General features: G+C 52.4%; 1 protein-coding gene and 1 pseudogene across 1 annotated transcript in view; one reads left to right on the top strand and one right to left on the bottom strand.

The window, feature by feature from the left end:
* GPT2 (glutamic--pyruvic transaminase 2) overlaps positions 1-18,580 on the bottom strand; it is a 33,592-nt gene extending 15,012 nt beyond the window's left edge. Inside the window, exons 1-6 of the mRNA XM_044256217.1 lie at positions 18,500-18,580; positions 18,016-18,286; positions 10,328-10,417; positions 8,064-8,172; positions 3,202-3,335; positions 974-1,217 (exon numbers count right to left, since the gene is read on the bottom strand). Coding sequence (XP_044112152.1) covers positions 974-1,217; positions 3,202-3,335; positions 8,064-8,172; positions 10,328-10,417; positions 18,016-18,258 — 820 coding nt within the window. The 5' untranslated portion in view covers positions 18,259-18,286; positions 18,500-18,580. The remainder of the gene's footprint in view (positions 1-973; positions 1,218-3,201; positions 3,336-8,063; positions 8,173-10,327; positions 10,418-18,015; positions 18,287-18,499) is intronic.
* Positions 6,851-6,935, top strand: LOC122914747 (annotated as a pseudogene).
* Positions 18,581-19,440: the final 860 nt, after the last annotated feature.

Consider the following 19,440-nt stretch of genomic DNA (forward strand, 5'->3'; position numbering starts at 1 on the left):
TAACATCAGAGTACCTTGGAGCGGAGTCCAGCAGTTTGATTTTTAACAAGTTACAGTCTGAGAACCACTGTCCCAGGGTAGTGGTTCTCATGCAAGGCACAGGGAATACTGACTGATGGAGGGGTGCTGCGGGGGGGAGGGGGGGTGGTGCACATACCCAGAGATTCTGGCAGGCAGCCCTGCCTTTGACATTTTTAAAAAGCTCCCTTTGTGATTCTAATGTGCAACCTCAATAGCGAGCCCAGCTGTAGTCATTTTCCTTCCACCCGCATTCTGGTTAGACTGTGCCCCTACCCCCAGGGCGCTGATGTACATAAATGAGTGTCCCAGCCAGCCGCACCCATTTTCTGCACTCTGGAATTCAAGTGCTGCTTTCAGCTGATTGAAGCATCATTTGATGTTCCAAAGAAGCAGACTCCACAATCAACTCCAACGCGATTTGGCCCTGACCCAATTTATCTCCACAAAGGAGGAGAGAGGAGCCCTTGTTCTGAGCATCCAAATAGCAGTGGGGGCAAATGAAGCCAGTGGCCCAGAAAGATCAAAACAGGGAGGGCTGGGCGTTTGGTGGGGGTTTTCGTTTTTTGTTTTTGTTTTTAAATATGTAAAAATAGGAGTGCTTTTCGACTTCTGGAAGCAGGGTGTTTCAGTTTGTTTGCTGTTGTTTTTTAACAAGGCATTTCCTCCTCAAGTCTCAAAGTACACAAGTAACGCTGTGTCAAAGAAAAACAAAAACGCACACACCAGCATTCTGATGACTGGTTCAGCAAAACAACTAGGAGTAAAGGTAAAGTGAGGCCTGTGATTAATGGGGACAGGCTGTGCATAATTAACCTCAAGGAGAGTCTTGGCAAATGCAAGAAAGCTGGGAGCAGAGAGAACATCACATTAACTCTTTAGTGACCAGACGTGTAGGACACCAGCTGCCCTGCCCCTACCGCCCAAGAAACTGGCAAAGAAGTGGGGCACAGACCTGTGGGGTTCCCGGGGTTGATGATACACAGCACCTTGGGGTCACAGTGGTCTTTGGCCTCCTGCACGGCCCGCCGGAGCTCGTTCACGTTTAGGGCCCAGCAGTTCTCCTCATCCAGGTAATAGTTCACCTGGATGGCATCGAGCTCAGAGATGACTGCCGAGTAGAGGGGGTACTGTGGGATGGGGATCATCACACCGGTCCGTGACTTGCCACCCCCGGACACCAGGATCTTCAGGATTGTCTGCAACAGAGAAGTCACGGCTTCCAGAACACTGCCCATCTCCACCCTTTGGGGGCTGCCAGGAAGACTCCCCCAGAGGTCCCAACCCTAGCCTTTTACCAGCCACCCCACTGCCTGCCTTCAGTGCAGCCCCATGTGAGCTGCTTGATGTCCCCCCCATCTTTAAAACGAGGTCTGCTGTGAGAAGTAAGCAAAATGAAATGCTTTTAAGTTCTTAACAAGCTAGTTAAAACACTCAGTGCCTATGTTTTTTGAAGAGGCCTTTTGAAACAGTCGTCCACAAACCGGCCCTGTCTTTGCCCTTAAGTTCATTCCGTATGTCCTGGAGGGGAGGAGGGACAGGAATCTGCCTTTAGTAATTACCGGTGCCCACCGCTGGGCAGACCCTGAACAAAGAAGAGATTGTCGAATCAGGATAAAATACCTATGTACTACCACCAGGTGGCGCTTCAATCTGGTTGTTTCCTGGGCTGTGTGGCTCAAGGTTTGCAGGACTCCTGAGAAACCAGGCCACCCGAACCCCATGGCGGGGGATATGGGTGGAGGTGGCAATAACTGACCGCAAACCCTGTTCTGGAAGAGTTTCCACCTTACACACAGACCAGTTTCTCGCTGCAAGAATGCCACTGGATTCAGAAGCTCAACAACTTGATTCTTTTCACAAAATCCTGAGGACACCTCCTTCGGCTGCTCTAGGACCTCTGCATGTATGTGGGCTTCTCTGGGAACTGAGAGGCCCTGACAGCACAACACAGTGGAAGATGTGATGGCTGGAGACCTGAGCCTCAACCCTGGAACCCCAACGGTCACAAGAGGCTGACTTAAAGACAGCAGAGCATTTAATGTTGCTGGGGCCCCTTTCCTGGGCTCCCGTAAGAGCTCTGTGCATCTGAAAGGATTAAAGCACTAAACAAACAGGAGAAACAAGAGCCTTGGAGGTCCAAAGACCAAGATGACCCCATCAAAGGAAGGGTCCACACACACTCCCTGAGGAGAGAAAATAAAGGAATTGAAGGCACCGGCACTGATGAGTCTCAGGAAAGCGCATGCTCCAGAGGATGGCAAGACCACAGCTCCCTCAGACCCAGGACTTCAGAGCCCTTCTGCTAAGCACACTTTGACAACAGCCCCTCTTCACCCCGCCCACAGCTAACCCCCAGCCCAAGCCACCTCCTCCCTCATCTCCTAAACACTCCCTCACATCCATCATCCCTTTCCCAGCCGAGTGAAAACTTAACATAAATCTAATTATCCCCTATCCATCTGTCTTTCCCCAACCTTCAAATGCTTCAATGGACATTGTTCTTAGGACAATGACCTATATCCTCAGCATGGCCACTAAGGCCCTGTAGGACTCAGGCCCCGGCTGCCTTTCTAGCCCACGTATGGAAACTCTGGCCCTTGCTACATGTGCTCATTCACTCTGACTCTTTCCAGCTCACAGCCTCTGCACATGTTGACACCTTCTGTTCAGAAGGCACTCTGTCCCCTGCCTCCCCGTTCATGCCTACATATCCCCCAGATCTCTGCTCAGTCATCCTTTGAGAAGAAACCTTTCTGCTCCCTACAACCACCCCCACCCCCTGCTGCTCCTCCTGGGGCACTCTGTCCTCTTCACCCAGAAGAGAAACTGAAAGCTTGTGATATGACATTTATCTACGTGTTATCAATGCTGGTCTGATCGGGCACTAGGGTGTAAGCAGAGGCCAAGTGTGTTCGGTTCCCACAGTCTCCCAAGCACCTGGTACAGCACCTTGCAGAGGAGGAACACCAACAGGAACTAAGTGAGAGAAAGGCCAATGCCACCAGAAAGACAGGCACCCTCGAGTGACCATGGCTCCTCTCCAGCTGGACCTGCAGAGCGCCAAGCCCTCCTCCCAGGCCTGTTTCTCCCTACTGGCACAGGCTCACATCCTTGTCCCTAACTAGGAAGGCTGTTCTTCACGGGGGTAAACACTGGAGAGCGAGCCCCCCTCACACGTACAGAAATGCCATCACTGGCTCCTGTGGTCAGGTAAATGTTGTCCGGGTCTGCAGGCACACCACCGTCTCTCCTGGTGATGTAGGCAGCCACGTCTTCACGGATGCAGTTGACGCCCTGGCTAGCACTGTAAGACCCTGTAAGACAGCAAGCGAGACAGTCACTAGAGGCAGGATGACTGGCTCTATGGAGCTTGCGACATCCATGTAATTACCTACATGGGGACAGGGCGGTGGGAGGGGCTTTAGGACCCAACTCCCACTATTCTAAGCTGTGGAAATCATGGCAGGCTGCTTAACCACCTATCCACCCACCCATCCGCTCATCTGCTATCTATACATTCGTCTACCTGCCCATCCACCTGTCTACCCCCCTACCCAACCACACACTCGGTATTCACAGAGAAGCTGTTAGACGTCAAGCGTTACTCTAGGTCCTGGCTTCCCATCAGTCAAATGTGCCTATACCTGTTTTATCCACCCTTCTGGGGTTTACACACGTTCTGTTAACATGTAAATCGCTACTGCTAGACTTCCTGTGTCTTGATCACTGCTGCCTGCACAGGGTCCCACGGAGCCCGGAAGAACCGCAAGAGCCTTCTGTAGCACTGCACATGTTCTGTGTCATGATCTGGTGAGGGTTACACAGGTGTGTACATGTGCAAAAATTATCTGAGCTGTATACCAATATTGGTTCACTTTATTATAGATTTGTTAATATCTCTATAAAGAGTTGTTGTTTTTTTTTAATGTCCGGCCACTACTTTTAGGAAGAATTTGAGTATATATACTTGTGCAGGCACATTTGGCAGGAGTCCCAAAGTGGTGAGGATGAGCTGAAGGGGAGGCCAGGGGTCAGAGGTGGGAGGCAGACTTCACTCTATATCCTTTGACACTGTTTGAATTTTATGCCACATTTAAAGAGAACCAGCCTATTCCTTCTAAGACTACTACAAACCCACCACCAGGAGGCTTAGGGCTTCAGTGAGTATCAGTCCAGGCCCTGTACCCTGGAAGCCCTCGTTTGCCTCAACATCTGTGCATCTCTGCGCTCAGCCTTCCCTTCTGACCAGCTGCTAAGATGGAAAGGGGAGGGAGGGGAGCCTAGGCCAATTCTCTAAGGTCCCACGGGCAAACATGAACATGAATCAAGTCTGGGTGGTGGGTTCAAGGTCTTTTGTTACATTATTTGGAATATTCTAATGCATCTGAAATATTCTGCAAATTAAAATAGTGGAGAGGTACAAATGCTGGTATTAGAGAACCCTCCTCTACGGAGTGACTGACTTGATTATTTCTGAGCTCCCATATTCAGAAACCTTTCCCTCTGCCTTCTCTCAATGCCCTCAGTCCATGGGGCCTGTCCATTCCCACACCAGCCAAGCCTCCCCTTTTTCCTGCCTCTAGCTCACCCTCCTCGAGTTCCCAGGCCTTCACCCTTGGCAAGCTGCCTGTCCCTGAAGGCCACGGACCTTCCACCCTTTCCTTCAGCCTTTCTGTTATGCTCCAAACCACACTGGTCCGTCAAAGCTCCAATCTAGTCTCTCTCTCAGGGCCTGTCATAAAAATACCGACCGTACTAAGCCTCTCTCCTCACCTGCATTTTCTCCAGTTCTTTACTGTAGACACATGAAGCCTGCCTCCCCCTGCTGACTGTACGTTCCTTGTGGGCAGGGGCCATTACCTATTTCTTCTGTGCATCTCTGCTAGAACACCGATCCCCCTGCCTGGTCCACCCCACTACACTCCTGCTTAGGACCCACTGCCCTCAGACACATGGCAACCTGCCTCCCATGGCCTACAAACCGCCATCATCACCACTGCCACACTCACACGGCCCCATCCAGACCTCTTCACTTGATCACACTCAGTTCTCAAACCTCAGGGCCTTGGCACACATTTCTTCTGTCTGGCATGCATTCGCAGGTTCTCTATTACTCACCATCCCCCATGAATTTGAATCGTATGTGCGGTTTAAACCCTCCCTCTACATTAGAATCCCTGGTTACAGACCCATAGCATAACTCTTCTGCTTTTTCTCCAAGAACTCATGAAAACCCGAGATTAGTTTTTGTGTGAATTCTTTTTAATGTTTGTTTCTTCCAAATCTGATCATGAACTTTTGTGAGCAAAGAAATTCCATCCACCTCGTTCACCAGTGTCCCTCAGTGCCTAGAGGGGTGCTCTGGGAGGGCTAGATAAGAACCTGCACCTCCCTGGAGGTCTAGATTCCACCTTAATCCTTTTAAGATCCAAGATACAACCTGAGAACTGAATTACTCCTCAAACAGAAAATGAGGAACTCTATGAAGAATTTTAGGGGCAGGTCAGCTGGTTGAGCATCTGACTCCTGATTTTGGCTCAGGTCATAATCTCAGGGTTTTAAGACTGAGGTCCCAGTCCAGCTCTGCACACAACAAATACCCAGCCTGCATGAGATTCTCTCTCCCTCTTCCTTTGCCCCTCCCCCTACTTGTACATGCTCTTTCTCATATAAATAAATCAATCTTAAATTTTAAAAAAAGTCGTTTTATTTTTTTAAGGATTTTATTTGTTTATTTGACAGAGAGAGAAATCACAAGTAGGCAGAGAGGCAGAGAGAGGGGAAAGCAGGCCCCCTGCTGAGCAGAGAGTCCCATGTGGGGCTCAATCCCAGGACCCTGAGATCAGGACCTGAGCCGAAGGAAGAGGCTTAACTTAAAAGGCTTAACCTTAACCTGAAGGAAGAGCCACCCAGGCGCCCAAAAAAGTCATTTTAAAGGGCACGATTAAAACACATCCAGATGAGCTCTAAGACCTTGTGTATGTATTTAATAATCCCGACCTGGGTCAGGGCTGTCCTGGGCACACTGACATTTTCCATTTCCCTTACTTCTGTGGGCTGGTAGGCTTAGGTGACAGAACACCTCCCGTAGGATGGGCAGGGACTGGTAGTGACCCCCACGGACAGGGCCTCTCCACACCTGACAAAGGGCTTTAGCACATACATCAACCTCCTTCAAAAGCCCAGGAGCTGAGTCGAGGACTTCCTAGCTCAAGGAGGAGGAGAGAGGCTCAGGGAGTACCCACCTCACCTCTCCTCATAGCTCTCCTCAGAACTCAGTGCAAGTCCCCAAAACCCTACATGCAGGCTAACTTTCCTCTTGCTGTAACACCCCAAGTGGGGGCTCACATGAACGTGGCCTCCCCAACTCCTTTCCAAAGCCCTGGCTGACAAAGTTGCAAAAACTCAAAGCTTCCTCCAGGGAACAGAGAACCCTCCTCCCTGCCGAGTCAGACGGATTCCCATCAGGCATGCAGACAACAAATACTCCCTCCCCTGCCTCTCCTCGAAGCTTCCAGGAATTTTAGGCCCATGGCCACAGAGTCTTGGTGCCTTTGTCCTGTGGACTGGGCAGAGGGCACAGGAGGAGAGGAGGCTGCAGGCTGAGCCTTTGGGCTGCCGGGTTGTTCTCTGACAGCTTTTGGTTTCGGCCTTGCCATACAAGGTGCTAGCCCACACCCTCCCCAGTCTGGCAGGCAGGAAAGCAAGGGGAGTTGGTCCCTTCCTGAGAGGGACACCCTGAAGGACAGTGACCAGACTCGGACAGACCACGGTGGGGTAACCACAGCAAGGAAGGTAAGCACAGGGCTCTCATTAAAGGGAAAGAACAAGCTTTGCACAGTGGCAGTATCGTAGCCAATGAAGTTTATCCGAGGCCCGATTATTGCTAATTGAAAGGGAAAGAACAGAAAAAGGGAGGGGAGGGATAGGGGAGTGGCAGAGAAGCGGAAGGTAGCTGACCCTCTGCTGAGCAAGCTACAAGAATCCCTCTCCCACGTTCCAGAATGTTCAGGCACGTGTCCTAAAAAAAACTCTCAGAACAACTATTTTAAAACTCTCAGAACAACTATTTTTCCTGGGGTGAGGAAAGTTGGATCCCCTCTGTAGGCATGGGGCAAAGGAATGGGGCAAAAGCAAACAGAACAAAGAACAGGAGATGAGAACAAAGAGCCAGAGGTCCAGAGCCTGGAAATCCATCTCAACAGCAAAGGGAGGGAGAGTATCATTTTCACATCTGCGGGGGCCACATTCCAGGGCCTCCCTCCACGGAGTGCTCCCTCCTTAATTAAGGAGGCAGATGGCTGGGCGCGGGCTTCCAGCAAAGGGGACCAAAGGCCAGGGAGGTGGGAACACAAGGAATAGGAGGGTGGACAGCACTATCAGAAGGAAGGAAGCCATCACACAGGATTCACAGGCATCTCACTGCACTCCCATCCCCCAATAACTGACCACCTCTTGCCACAGCAGTGACAGACACGAAGACTGGACAAAGCCACGCACCGCACTTCACCCAGCCCGTCACTGAGGCCCATCACTGGGTTAAACCTCTGCTCTGAGGGGTAGGTCTGGGGGACTCAGGTTACCCTGATTCTTGACTTTGGCCAAGAACATGACCTCGGGGTCCCGGGGAGTCAGCTTGAAGATTCTCTCCCCTTGCCCCTGCTCATGCTCTCTAAAAAAAAAAATAAATAAAACTTTAAAACAAACACACCAACACTCTGCTGACAGAAGGGTCAATTACTCAAGCTGGCTTCCAGGTGTGAAACCAAACTCCAGGCCAACGGAGGCTCCTGCAGCTCAAGTGCCCTGATCCTCCAAAAGATGGCATTTACCTCACTGCTCAGCTAACGGGAGGTTAACAGAGCAGACACGAAGAGGAAGACTGTTTTTCATTTACTCTGCGCGTTACAATCCCGTACACATGCACACACTCACATGGGTAACTCTCCATTCGGGGCCAGGGCCCAAGCCCGCGCTCAGAACGCATGTTCACCTCATGCCCTCCGGGACCTCACTATGGGGGGGCGGGGGAGGGTGCTCACCCAGGCTGTTCCCGCCACAAGCCTGTAGGATCCGCCGGGCGCGCTTCTTAGCATCTTCTGGGAAGCTGGGGCTATCCAACAGGTTTGGGTAGGTGCAGAGTGCCATCACCTGGGGGAAGAGAGGCGTGGGCTGGGCTCCCAGCACCCCCAACCCCAGAGCCCCAGGAGGGCCGTGAGGACCCTGAGCATGGACAATGTGACGACCACAACTCCGGGACATGCCTCTCCACGAGGGCTCCAGCCTGGGGGGAGTTTGGGGTGGCCGGGGAGGAGCATGCTGGGCTCTTTGCAGCAGGAGATGTTGAAAGGTGGGGTACATCATGACCTGGGCTTGGGACCCAAAGGGAGAGCTGCCAGAAGAGGAGCCGGGGAACAGGAGGAGCCTGCCCCTCAGTCCCTGGCCCTAACTCTTCCAAAGAGGACGGCAGTGCACACACCCAAGGCCACAAGATCCAGGGGGCTCCTGAGCAGGGGCCAGGGCTGAGCAGGCAGGTGAACCCCAACTGAAAGGAGCACAGACCCCTTCCTAACTCACAGACTGAGTGTCCTCCCCCACACTCTCAACCCCTGCCCCCTTGCTCACGGTCATCCCCTTTCCTGGCCAGAACTGAAGGCCGGGTCAGTTTCCCCATCTCTGTAACAGAGAAAATCACCCTAACCTCACAAATTAAGAGGATTAAGCAAGGAAATGTTTGCAAAAGTGCCGGTAAACCCCAGCTCACCGGGCAAGTCTAAGCTGGCATCGCAAAAGCTGTGCCAAGAGCCCTGAGGGGACTCGAGGGCTCGTGGCTCTGCCACCAGCTGGGGGACTTCAGGTGGGAGCTGGCTTCCTGGTGCCTCACTTCTTCATGCATACAATGGTGTGTGACCCGGCTTGCCCTCCTCCCACTGGCACTTGTGAAGAGGAGACACATGTGAAGGCTGCAGGAGAGGCTGCGTTTGCCACAGCCAGAGCCAGAGCTGGATTTGGGAACAAGTCAGCCAGCCAGAGGACACTGAGTCAACAGGAGCCTCTTCACGCCCAGAGCCCCAGACACGTGTGGGGAACGGCTTCTACTCTCTCCTCCAGAGCTGTGTGACTCCAGGACACTCAGGGCCCTCCAGCCTTCTCCTGCCTCCACTTCCCCGGCAGAGCTGTTTGGTCTGATCCATTTCCCCAGCTTCGGGCCCAGGTTGGGGCCTCATCTGTTCACAAGCTGCTGGTATGCTCCTGAGCTCACCAGCAGTGGCCACGGGAGGGGAGCCCCAGTGACATTCCTCGGCTCAATGCCAGTCTCGGTTCTCTTCCCCAGACCCTGTGTGAACTCCCCAAGCTAAGTCAGGTCCCTGCACCCCTCCACCAGAGAGTAGGGCAGGGTCACCCCCGCCACGCCAGCCCCTGCAGCAGGTGAAAAGGGCAGGGGCCTCCGGGGCTCAGCTGCCCTGCTTGCCCAAGCCTGCGAACCTTAACCACGTAAGGACCATATTTTGTTCCATAGGAAGCAGCTTTCCCCACCGCTGGTCTCTCCCTCTGTTCAGGAGGCCCTTAGCATTTTTTTCTCCCGCCAGCCCACCAATCCCACAATTTCAGCCCATGCAGCATCCTTGCAGTTGGTGCCCAAACGGAAACACTAAACCCCACCTCCTGGAGACCTCAGGAGCAAGATGGGTCACATCAGCAAGGCAAGCAGGAGAGCAGCAGCTGACAGTGGTCACCAACCCCACACTCTGTGGGCCAGGGATCAGTACTTCATACTCAGTGTCACACTGAGGCCCCCAGCTGTCCTCCAAGACAATCCTCTGGTGACTTGCCCTTACTCAAAGCCACCCAGCTGGTAAGTGGCAGAGTCAACACTCAAACTCGGGGTGTCTCACTTGGGATGAAAGTATCTGGACCCCCACATATCACCTCCCAGCCCACTGGGCCTCTACCTCTCCAAGCTGCTTCTCTGACACACTTATGAACCATGCTCTGATCTCAGTATGAGAGACCACAGACTATGGAAGGGTATCCCTGGGAGCCTCATACGCAAGAGTAGCCCCAAAGTGAGTCTAGACATTCTAGACAACTTTGGAAGGGGAGGAGACTGAGGGAGAGACCCAGGGCACATCAGACACCGGAGGGGGCTGCTACCTCCATGGCACCTTCCTGTGGGATTCTGGTGCCTGCTGTGTCCTGAGGGGGCTGGACAGGGGAGGAAGCAGGAATGAGAAGAGCTGGCTGGCCCGCCCAGGCTCCAGTTCCCTGCTCTCCCAGCAGCCTCTGCTCCTGAACGCCAGCTTACCTGTCGGAGGAAGGTTATTGGCTGCTGGCCCATGGCCTGGGCGTCCCCGATGTTGGCACGGATGACTTCAGTGAATGGTTTTTTGATACCCTGAGCAGAGAGAAGGCAACAGGTGGTTACTTGGAGACTCAGAGACCCTGGATTCACCAAGCAATGCCCCCACAGGATATTAATAAACACTCCTATTTTGAGCCTCACCAGGTGTCAGGCATAGTGCCAAGCCCTTGACGTGGCTCGCCCCATTTAACCTTAACCACCACCCCATGAAGAACTAGTACTAATCTCATTTTACAAATGAGGAAAACGAGGCTTCAAAAGGCTAAGCAACTTGTCCGAGATCACGTAATTGATAAACACAAGTTGTGGGATTTGAAGCCAGACTCCAAGATCACTCTTCTCAACCATTATGCTCACCACCACCCACTTTCTAAGAAGGCTGCGGGAGTTCTCCTGGGCTGCACCCCGAGGCAGCTGCAGGTCCAAGGCCTGCCAGCCAACTTGGCCTGGGAAGGATGCCTAAAAAGAAGACCCTGGGGCAAAAGTGGTGGGAGGCAGGGGTCAGCAGCAGAGGCCCCCAAACATCAGGGAAAGGCCCCCACAACTTGCCCCCAAGCACGGCTCCATCTCAACAGCCTAAATAAATGGCCGGGGCACCAGAGCCGCCCTCCCCTCCAGAAGACCCCCAATTAGCAGGGGCCTCTAGGCTTGTTCCCTTGCAACCTGGTTTTGCAGAATAAAGAATGTGGGCTGATTTTCGCTAAAAAAAAAAAAAAAAAAAAAAAAAAAAAGCACCAAAGATGCAAAGAATGGCTGCAGAACTCTCAGTCACTGCCCAAGCAACACAGGAAGGAGGTCCCAGAGAGGAGGGACTCAGAGACCTGCCAACCTCAACGTCATGGGGGGGCAGGGGTGGGGTGACTGAAGGACTCCCGGCTGCGGAGAATGAGAAAATGCACTCCGGACAGAGGTTTTGGGGATCTGGAAATAAGGGGATTCCACAGAGCTCCCAAGTCCAGAATTTGCCACTAGAAGCGTTAAGAATCAGCAGCAAGTTCAATGACAACCCCCAGGGTGGCTGAAGGGTTATCTGAGACAAACAGTACGAAAGCACTTGGCAGAGTACAAACATCATCATGTTACAAAGCCCGACCAAGGACGAGGTTGGGAGGGTCGTGGCAGAGAAATGCAGCTGTGGGGCAAGGAGGGGGCAGGACCAAGGGGTGGCCTGGATGGAAAGCCTGGCCACCTTCCCATCTCCAGCTGCCCTTTCCTCGAGGACATGTTAAATTCAAATTTTAAAAATAGAAATTCTATGTATTTTTATTTAAATTCAATTTTGCTGGGGAACCTGGGTGGCTCAGTAGGTTGAGCCCCTGCCTTCGGCTCAAGTCATGATCTCAGGGTCTTGGGATCGAGTCCTACATCAGGCTCTCTGCTCAGCAGGGAGCCTGCTTCCTCCTCTCTCTCTCTGCCTGCCTCTCTGCCTACTTGTGATCTATCAAATAAATAAAATCTTTAAAAAAAATAAATTCAGGGTGCCTGGGCAGCTCAGTGGGTTAAAGCCTTTGCCTTCGGCTCAGGTCATGATCCTGGGGTCCTGGGATCGAGCCCCACATTGGGCTCTCTGCTCGATGGGGAGCCTGCTTTCTCCTCTCTCTCTCTCTCTTTCTGCCTGCCTCTCCACCTACTTGTGACCTCTGTCAAATAAGTAAATAAAATCTTAAAAACAAATAAATAAAATAAAAAATCCAATTTTGCTAACATATAGTGTATTATAGTTTCAGGGGTAGAATTTAGTGATTCATCAGTTGCATATAACACTCCATGCTCATTCCATCAAATGCTCTCCTGCATGCCCATCTCCCAGTTACCTTATCCCCCTGAAGCAACCCTCAGTTTGTTTCCTAGAGTTAAGTGTCTCTTAGGGTTTGCCTCCCTGTTTTCTAAGGTTCTGACGCTTGTCTTTTCTCAACTCCCACAATGTGTGAATTAAATCACCTTTAGAAAACTTTGCCTTTTCGGGCACCTGGGTGGCTCAGTGGGTTAAAGTCTCTGCCTTCGCCTCAGGTCATGATCCCAGGGTCCTGGGATCGAGCCCCGCATCGGGCTCTCTGCTCATCGGGGAGCCTGCTTCCTCCTTTCTCTCTGCCTGCCTCTCTGCCTACTTGTGATCTGTCTGTCAAATAAATAAATAAAAATCCTTAAAAAAAAAAAAAAAAAAGAAAACTTTGCCTTTTCAAAATCAATAATATATACCTTAAGTAAAAAACAGTGATCTTAAGGGACAAAAGTAGCTGCCAAACAAGTTTTCCTGACCCTCATCTGCCATCCCTAAGACTCTTCCATTTATCTGGCTGTTTTGGAGCAAGAAGGCATGGGGTGGGAACAGAGCCGGCTGGGGAGGGGGTCTCAGAACTGGCCACGGACCTTCATAAACAGGGCTTGGTAAGTGCCTAAAAGCCTATGGGGGGAAAGAGGCCTTTTAAATCCCTGTGTCCCTTCTGCACAGCTCTTCAGGGCTGGTCAGTATGAGAAGAGGTCCCAGCTTAAATGTCCTGAGGGCCAAGGCCCGTGGGTGGCACCACCCTCTGCTGGGTGAGAGCAGGACCCTGGAGACAGACTGAGAGGCATGTGGCCCCAGAGCTCACCCCACAGGCAGGAGGCTGGGGAGTGGAGGAGGGGCCAGGCCACGGTGTACAAAGGGGTAGGACTGACTCACCCCCATTGGCACTGGCCTGAGCTCCTGGCACAGGTTCTTCTGTCAGCCTGTAAATTGCCACAGCCCCCTAGGCCTGGCCAGCTGAGCACAGGTAATTTCTATGGTATGGGCACAGTTCATTCTTTGGTAGGGATGAAATCCATCACAGTCGAGGGCCAGGAACCAACACACAGCTGTGGGCCCTCAGCCAGCCCAATGCAGGGAGAGAATATGCCTGGAACAGAGCCCTGGATGTTCCTTTCCCATGCCCGCCCCCTGCACTGCTCAACCAATTCAGGGCCTGCTGACAAGAAGCCTGGGAACACTGCGCATCTCTTTTCTTGGGTCTAGGTGCCCAGAGACCCCAGACATTTTGCTGTGATGGATGAGCTGGGGGTGGGGGTGGGGATGAGCTGGCTCCCTTGAATGGGCAGCAGATCAGCCTGCCCAGCCAAAGGCCCCCAAATAAAGGAGGCTGTTCTGGAGCAGATTCTTACCAAAAAGCACTGAAGGTCCACATGGGATGGGAAATAAAAAGGAGCCAGGGACTGACTCCTGCCCACACTGACTCATCCAGGTCTGACTGGCACACCCAATAGTGACCTTGCCTCAGCCCAGCCCCCAGGAGCCCATCAGGTCAGCAGATCCCCGTTCCCTCTCACAGTACCCAGGAGCACATCTAGATAATCCACCTGCTTACATCCCACCCAGCGCTGCCTCCCTGGGCTTGGGGTGGGGCAGGCAGGCAGCTGAGATAATGTCCTACCTAGAGGAAGGCCTTCCCCTCCGTTCAGCTTACGTAGGGATATGGGAATAGGCCCTCTGGCTCAAGGCATGACCTATTTCACAGGGTGTTAGCAAGAAGGAAAAAGACTATCAATGGCCTTCCCAGTTCACAGGCCCAACATCATTATGAAGGTTGATGGGAGGAAAGCTGATTCCAACAGGCACAAGGCAGTTTTCTTAAGCAAGGGATGGCTCCTGTCATTTCATGTGACATGTAGGGGGAAAGGCTGGATAGGACAGTTATTCTCTGGAACAGAGCCCTTGATGTTCCTTTCCCATGCCTGCCCCTGGCACTGCTCAACCAATTCAGGGCCCACTGACAAGAAGTCTTGGGTCTGTGTACTCAAGGTCCACATGGGATGGGAAACCCTGAACTCCGGGGGTCTGTTGGGAGGGTCACCAAGAGAAACAGAGACTCACAGAAGAAGCAGGAATGAGAGCTGATGAGCTCCAAATAGAATAATTCATGACAGCAAAGCTAAGGACCAGGCAAGACAGAGCACACACTACAGAATGCACTCCCAGACCCAGAGAGGCTCAGCATAAAGGCAAGGAAAGGGCATTCCTTGGTGCTTCTCCTCAAGCAACTCTCATTAGTTTGAGAAGAAGGCTCTTAAGAGGTTTTTGGGTTTTTGGGGTTTTTTTAATATTTTATTTATTTATTTGACAGACAGAGATCACAAGTAGGCAGAGAGAGAGGAGGAAGCAGGCTCCCTGCTGAGCAGAGAGCGCGACGCAGGGCTCGATCCCAGGACCCTGAGATCATGACCTGAGCCAGAGCAGAGGCTTTAACCTACTAAGCCACCCAGGCACCCCAGCTCTTAAGAGTTCTAACTGACTTCTAGCTGTTCTCATCTCAAACTAGTCTTTAGAGGAAATAAATTGGCCCATTTTGCAGAGGCAGAAACTGAGCCCAAGGTGCTCTGAAAGACCTCTCTGAGGCCCACAGCATGTAAAGCAAAGCCCAGGATGTAGGTCCATGGTGACCTGGACAGGGTGGGTGGGGGAGGGTTTGTTCTATTAGAAGTCAGCACTACCAATTTGTTCTAAATTGAACGTTGAAGAAAATGACCGTGAGATTTCACCACCTGTGCTTGGCACAACCAGGGTTTCTTAGTTCTCAGCTAACTATAACCATGTGGTATATAGCACCTTCCATTTTTACCAGTGTAGACGCAGCACACACTGATTTTAACAGTCACAATCAGTTTTCCCCTCTATTTATGAATGTTTCGCCCCAACTGTGTGTACTTTGCAAACAGAAGTAGAGCCGTTCCTGTCTCTACTGGTGCCAACTTCCTCCCCTCCTGCAATAAAGGAAAAAAGTAGTAGGTTGAGGAAGAACTGACAGATCTTTTCAAAACTCCTACTAATTGCAGCTTATTTTTAAGGGCTGCTCCCAGTGAACACCAGGATCTGAAAAGCTAATAGTTTCTCCCCATTTGGAGCTTGGAGCTGCTGTCAGGGAGAAACAGGGCCTCTCAGAGAGCACACAGACAGGACTGGAGTTGAATGGCCCCTTTCACACCCACTTAACCAACTTCCCTTCCCTCCCTCAGGCTTTCCTGAGCACTCTCCACTCCTATCACAGAGGGAAGGAGGATGGGACTTGCCCAGCAAGCCACCTCAAAGTCAAACACCAGAACCACGTGTCCAGCCAAACAGTGAGTACTGTCTGCAGAGCACCTGGTGAAATAATTCCAAAAGGCAGCATAAAGGCCAGGACCCCTTCAGATGGACAAGAGATACAAAAGTCGGGGCAGGGAATGGGGGGAGGGGCGGGAGATCTCTGGGCCCACCAAGCCACCTCTCTCCTTTTATAGACTAGGGAAACCAAAGCCCAGAGATGATAGGAGATTCACCCCAAGTCACCCTACAAATCCTTACCCGTCCCATCGCTACCCAATCAAACTCTTTATAACACCAGTCCCATTTTGATCGCTGCAGTTCAAAACAGAGGTAGAAAAAAAAAAATGAAGCTGTGCAGAGCCAAGCCAAAAAAAAACGAAAAAAAAAAAAAAAAGACTGGGAAAAATAGGACTCTCTCAGAAGGGGCACTGTGTAAGCTAGCAAAGTAGATACAGGGGGTCTCCCAAAATGGAAGGTTTAAGGGAGGCTATGCTGGCTTGGCTGAGCTATGTCTCTAGCAGCTAGACTGGGACAACGTGAGAATACAACGAGAAGGCGTTAAGTTTGAATGAAAGCACCAGAAAGGAGGTGTATACAAGACTCAACTTACTTAGGAGTAGGCTATGGGAATGTGCATCATCGTCCCTCCCAGAATCACACGGTGTTTCCAGCTTAAATGATCAAGAAATTTGTTCACCTCAGTCATGGAACTGTGCCCTACTGGAACCACTTCATGGTTCCCCAGTTCACACCAAAACCCCCACTTTGCCCCAGAAAGTCCTGAGCCCAGCCCCCAAACTCCAGCCCGCCTTTTCTGTCTCATTCATCTCCTGTAACCTCCTGCCATGGGGCCGCTCTTCAAACAGCACCAACCCCTGACCCAAATGCCAGAACTTCCCAACCTTCCATCTTTGCTCACAGCTCTCACTGTGGAATGGAATGCTCACATTTTTCTCTGCCTGATAAAAAATCCCACCAGTTCTTAAAAAAAAGTGGTGGGGGAGAGGCTCAGGTCCACAGAACAGGTGGGCAGTCAGCCTCCTGAAGACAAAGACAGGACACCTTTCTGTTCTAATCATCCTCGTACTTCATGGAGTCCACACCCAAGCTGCTATTTAGCAAAAGGTGGAGAGAACCCCTGGAGCCTTTACCAGCTCTGAAACCAGAGGAATTCGCTTAAGTGATAAGCCCAGAACAATTTAATCTCAGCTTTGCTTTAACAGGGAAAACTGTTGTCTCAAGGACCAGCAACTCCAGTTGGCCAGTCACAAAGAGCAGAGTGGCAAAACTCGTGTTTTCTGTCTCTGGCCCACCTCACACCTCGGGCCAGGAAAGCACAGAAGCCGAGCCAGCCTTCTGTGAGCCAAACCTTAAACTTAGCTGTGAAAGGAGTCAGGGGGAGACACTGGACTCTGACTAGTTCAGCTCACTATTTTCAGTCAGGAGACCTGGGATCCCACCACTGCTTCCTCCCATACATTCATGGGACACTAAGTGATCAACTCACCCCAGAGTCACCCAGTTTAGAGCCTCTGAGAGCGCCAGATCAAGGAACCCTCCCCCACCTACATTCTGGGTTAGAACTATCTTAAGCAAGCAGCTGTTTCATCAGATCTTAGAAATCTTAGCAGTGTTCGCTTTTTTTTTTTCTTTACACTGCCTCTCTTGACTCGGCCTCCTGAATTCCACTCAGGTTAGAACTGGTATCTTACAGAGGTATCTCTTACACACACCCAGTCACCCTGGTTGTAGGAAGAGAAATCACTCCTGGGGATGCGGTCACTTTTACATGCAACTACAAACGAAAGCCAAGATCGCAGTCAGCCAGCCACCCAAGACAAAGAAAGTCCAGGGCCATCCTACCAAGGCTCCAAAGGCTCAAGACTTTGACTACCCACCGGGGAGGAGTGCATCCCCAGAGATCAAAATGTTTCAATGAGGCAGGAATCCTTCAGGACCCTCCTCCACACCTCCATTCTTGTCATGGAATCCTTACTGGCAGAACGACCAAAAAGGTCTCAGAAAGAAAAAAAGCTTTGGGAACAAACCTAAGTCTTAGAGCCTTCCTCCCTCTCCTCCTACCTAACATGCCAGCCTTCCCAACACTCCCATCCAGCAAACCCTTACACCATTCCTCCATTTTATTTTCTCCAAAGCACTTATTCACTATCTGAAATTCTCTTGTCTCTTTCTTTACTGGTTTTTGTTAACCTCCCCCCCCACGGACCTTGGTTCCGCCGCGGGTAGGACAGCCACATAAGTGCAGTGCCTGGCACTCCCGGTCGCTCAATTATAATTGATAAATTCAATTCAACAAGTGAACCGTATCTGAGGGCCTTACTTTGTGCCAGGTGCCGGGAGGGCACCAGTGGGTGAAGGGACAAGAGGAGGGCATTCTTGTTTTAGCCAACCTTGGCTGAACGAAGGAGCTGGCCACCGGGGTGAGAGGAAGCCCCAGCGGGTGGATCCCAGCCTCGAACAACTACTGTTCTCCTTTCCCCCAATCCCTGACAGTTTCGGCGACCCTAGCCTCCCTGGGCCCTCCCGCCCCGCGGCCCCAGGCGCCCGCGCTCACCCGCTGCAGCTCGAGCTCGATCTCGCCAGCCTTGAGCACGATGGGTCCCCGCACCGCATACTCCACAGCCTTCACCTGCGGGTTCATGGACTCAAGCGTAAGGATGCGCTCGCGCCGGCTCCGCTCGGGCCGCACCTTGAGCACTGCCGAGGCCTCGGCGGCCGCGCTGCTCTGACTACGGCTCCACGGGCCCGGGGTCCGGGGTCCGCAGCCCCGCCGGACCAGTGCCGCTGCCCGCTGCATCGCGTGCCCGCCCAGGAAAACCTTGACACTAAAAGAAAAAGAACAAACATGTCGCGCACAGTCCAAGGCGGGCACCAGTGCCCCAACCCCCAAGCCCAGCCAAAGGGCCCTTTCGGCGAGCGGAGCCACCTTGGCTCCGGGGCCGGGTGCCCATCCCCCGGCGACTCGAACCCTTCACCGCGCTACCGCAGAGCCAAAGCAGTTTTGCAAAAGCTGCGCCCAATGCACGAATGCAACGTGCCTGCTGCCGCCGCCTGGCCACCCCTAGCTGCGTCCAGCTACCGCGCGCGCCTCAAACTGGCCCAGGGCTTGGGCGCCTGCAGCAGCATTTCAGCACCCAGAGCCCGCACAGCCCGGCCCCCTGCGCTCGCACACCCACAGCCGGCGGGTCCGCCCCGGGCCTGCCCACTGGCTCCTGGGCCTTGTAGTTCCCCAGTCCGCTTCCAGAGCCGATGTGGAAAGTGGTCGAACTACAAGTCCCATAGTGCTCCGCGCTGGCCAGATAGGGGGCCGAGCCAGAGGCGGGAACGGTCTTCGGACTCTGCCGGGGGCTGGGCGGGCTCTTTGTCCCCCGCTCTGGGGCTGGGGAGCTGGGCGGGGGCTGGGCCAGGGGCTCTTTCAGCCTCCTACGAATTTGAGCTTTTTGCAGTGTGTCTGGAAGCGCATCCCTCCCTCCACGACCCCTCCCCCCTCTCCACCCACTACCGAGCACCTGCGAGGAGACGGCTGAGAGATGGTGCAGTCCTCGCCCGGGTTTCATCATCCAGGGCCCGAAGGTGGCCGCGGCCGCTCGACGGGAGCTGGTAGGAAGTGGAGCTTAGGAGTTTGGGACCTGACTGCCACTCTTTACCCCTCGGAACGTCAGCTTCCTTGTCAGCAAAGCGGAGATCTGACCCTAGCCTCTAAGGGTGGTTGTGAGAATTAAAGGATCAGCACCAGGCAGGTACCAGGTGGTCGGGTTTCCTGACTCCCATCTGTGCTCTTCCCTACTTTCATTACCTCTTTATTTCCTGCACGCATCTGAAATTATCTTATTTAGATACCTCTTAACGGGCTTATGTCCACCTCTTGCATTCACCACATTAGCTCCAGAAGGGTAGTGTTTCCTCTTTATCCTATTCATAGCACCTTTAAGGGTTCCTGGCAGTTAGGTAGGCACTAGTAAATATTTGTCGAATTTTT

The sequence above is a fragment of the Neovison vison genome, chromosome 7 (genome assembly GCF_020171115.1).
Source record: "Neovison vison isolate M4711 chromosome 7, ASM_NN_V1, whole genome shotgun sequence".
Taxonomy (NCBI): domain Eukaryota; kingdom Metazoa; phylum Chordata; class Mammalia; order Carnivora; family Mustelidae; genus Neogale; species Neogale vison.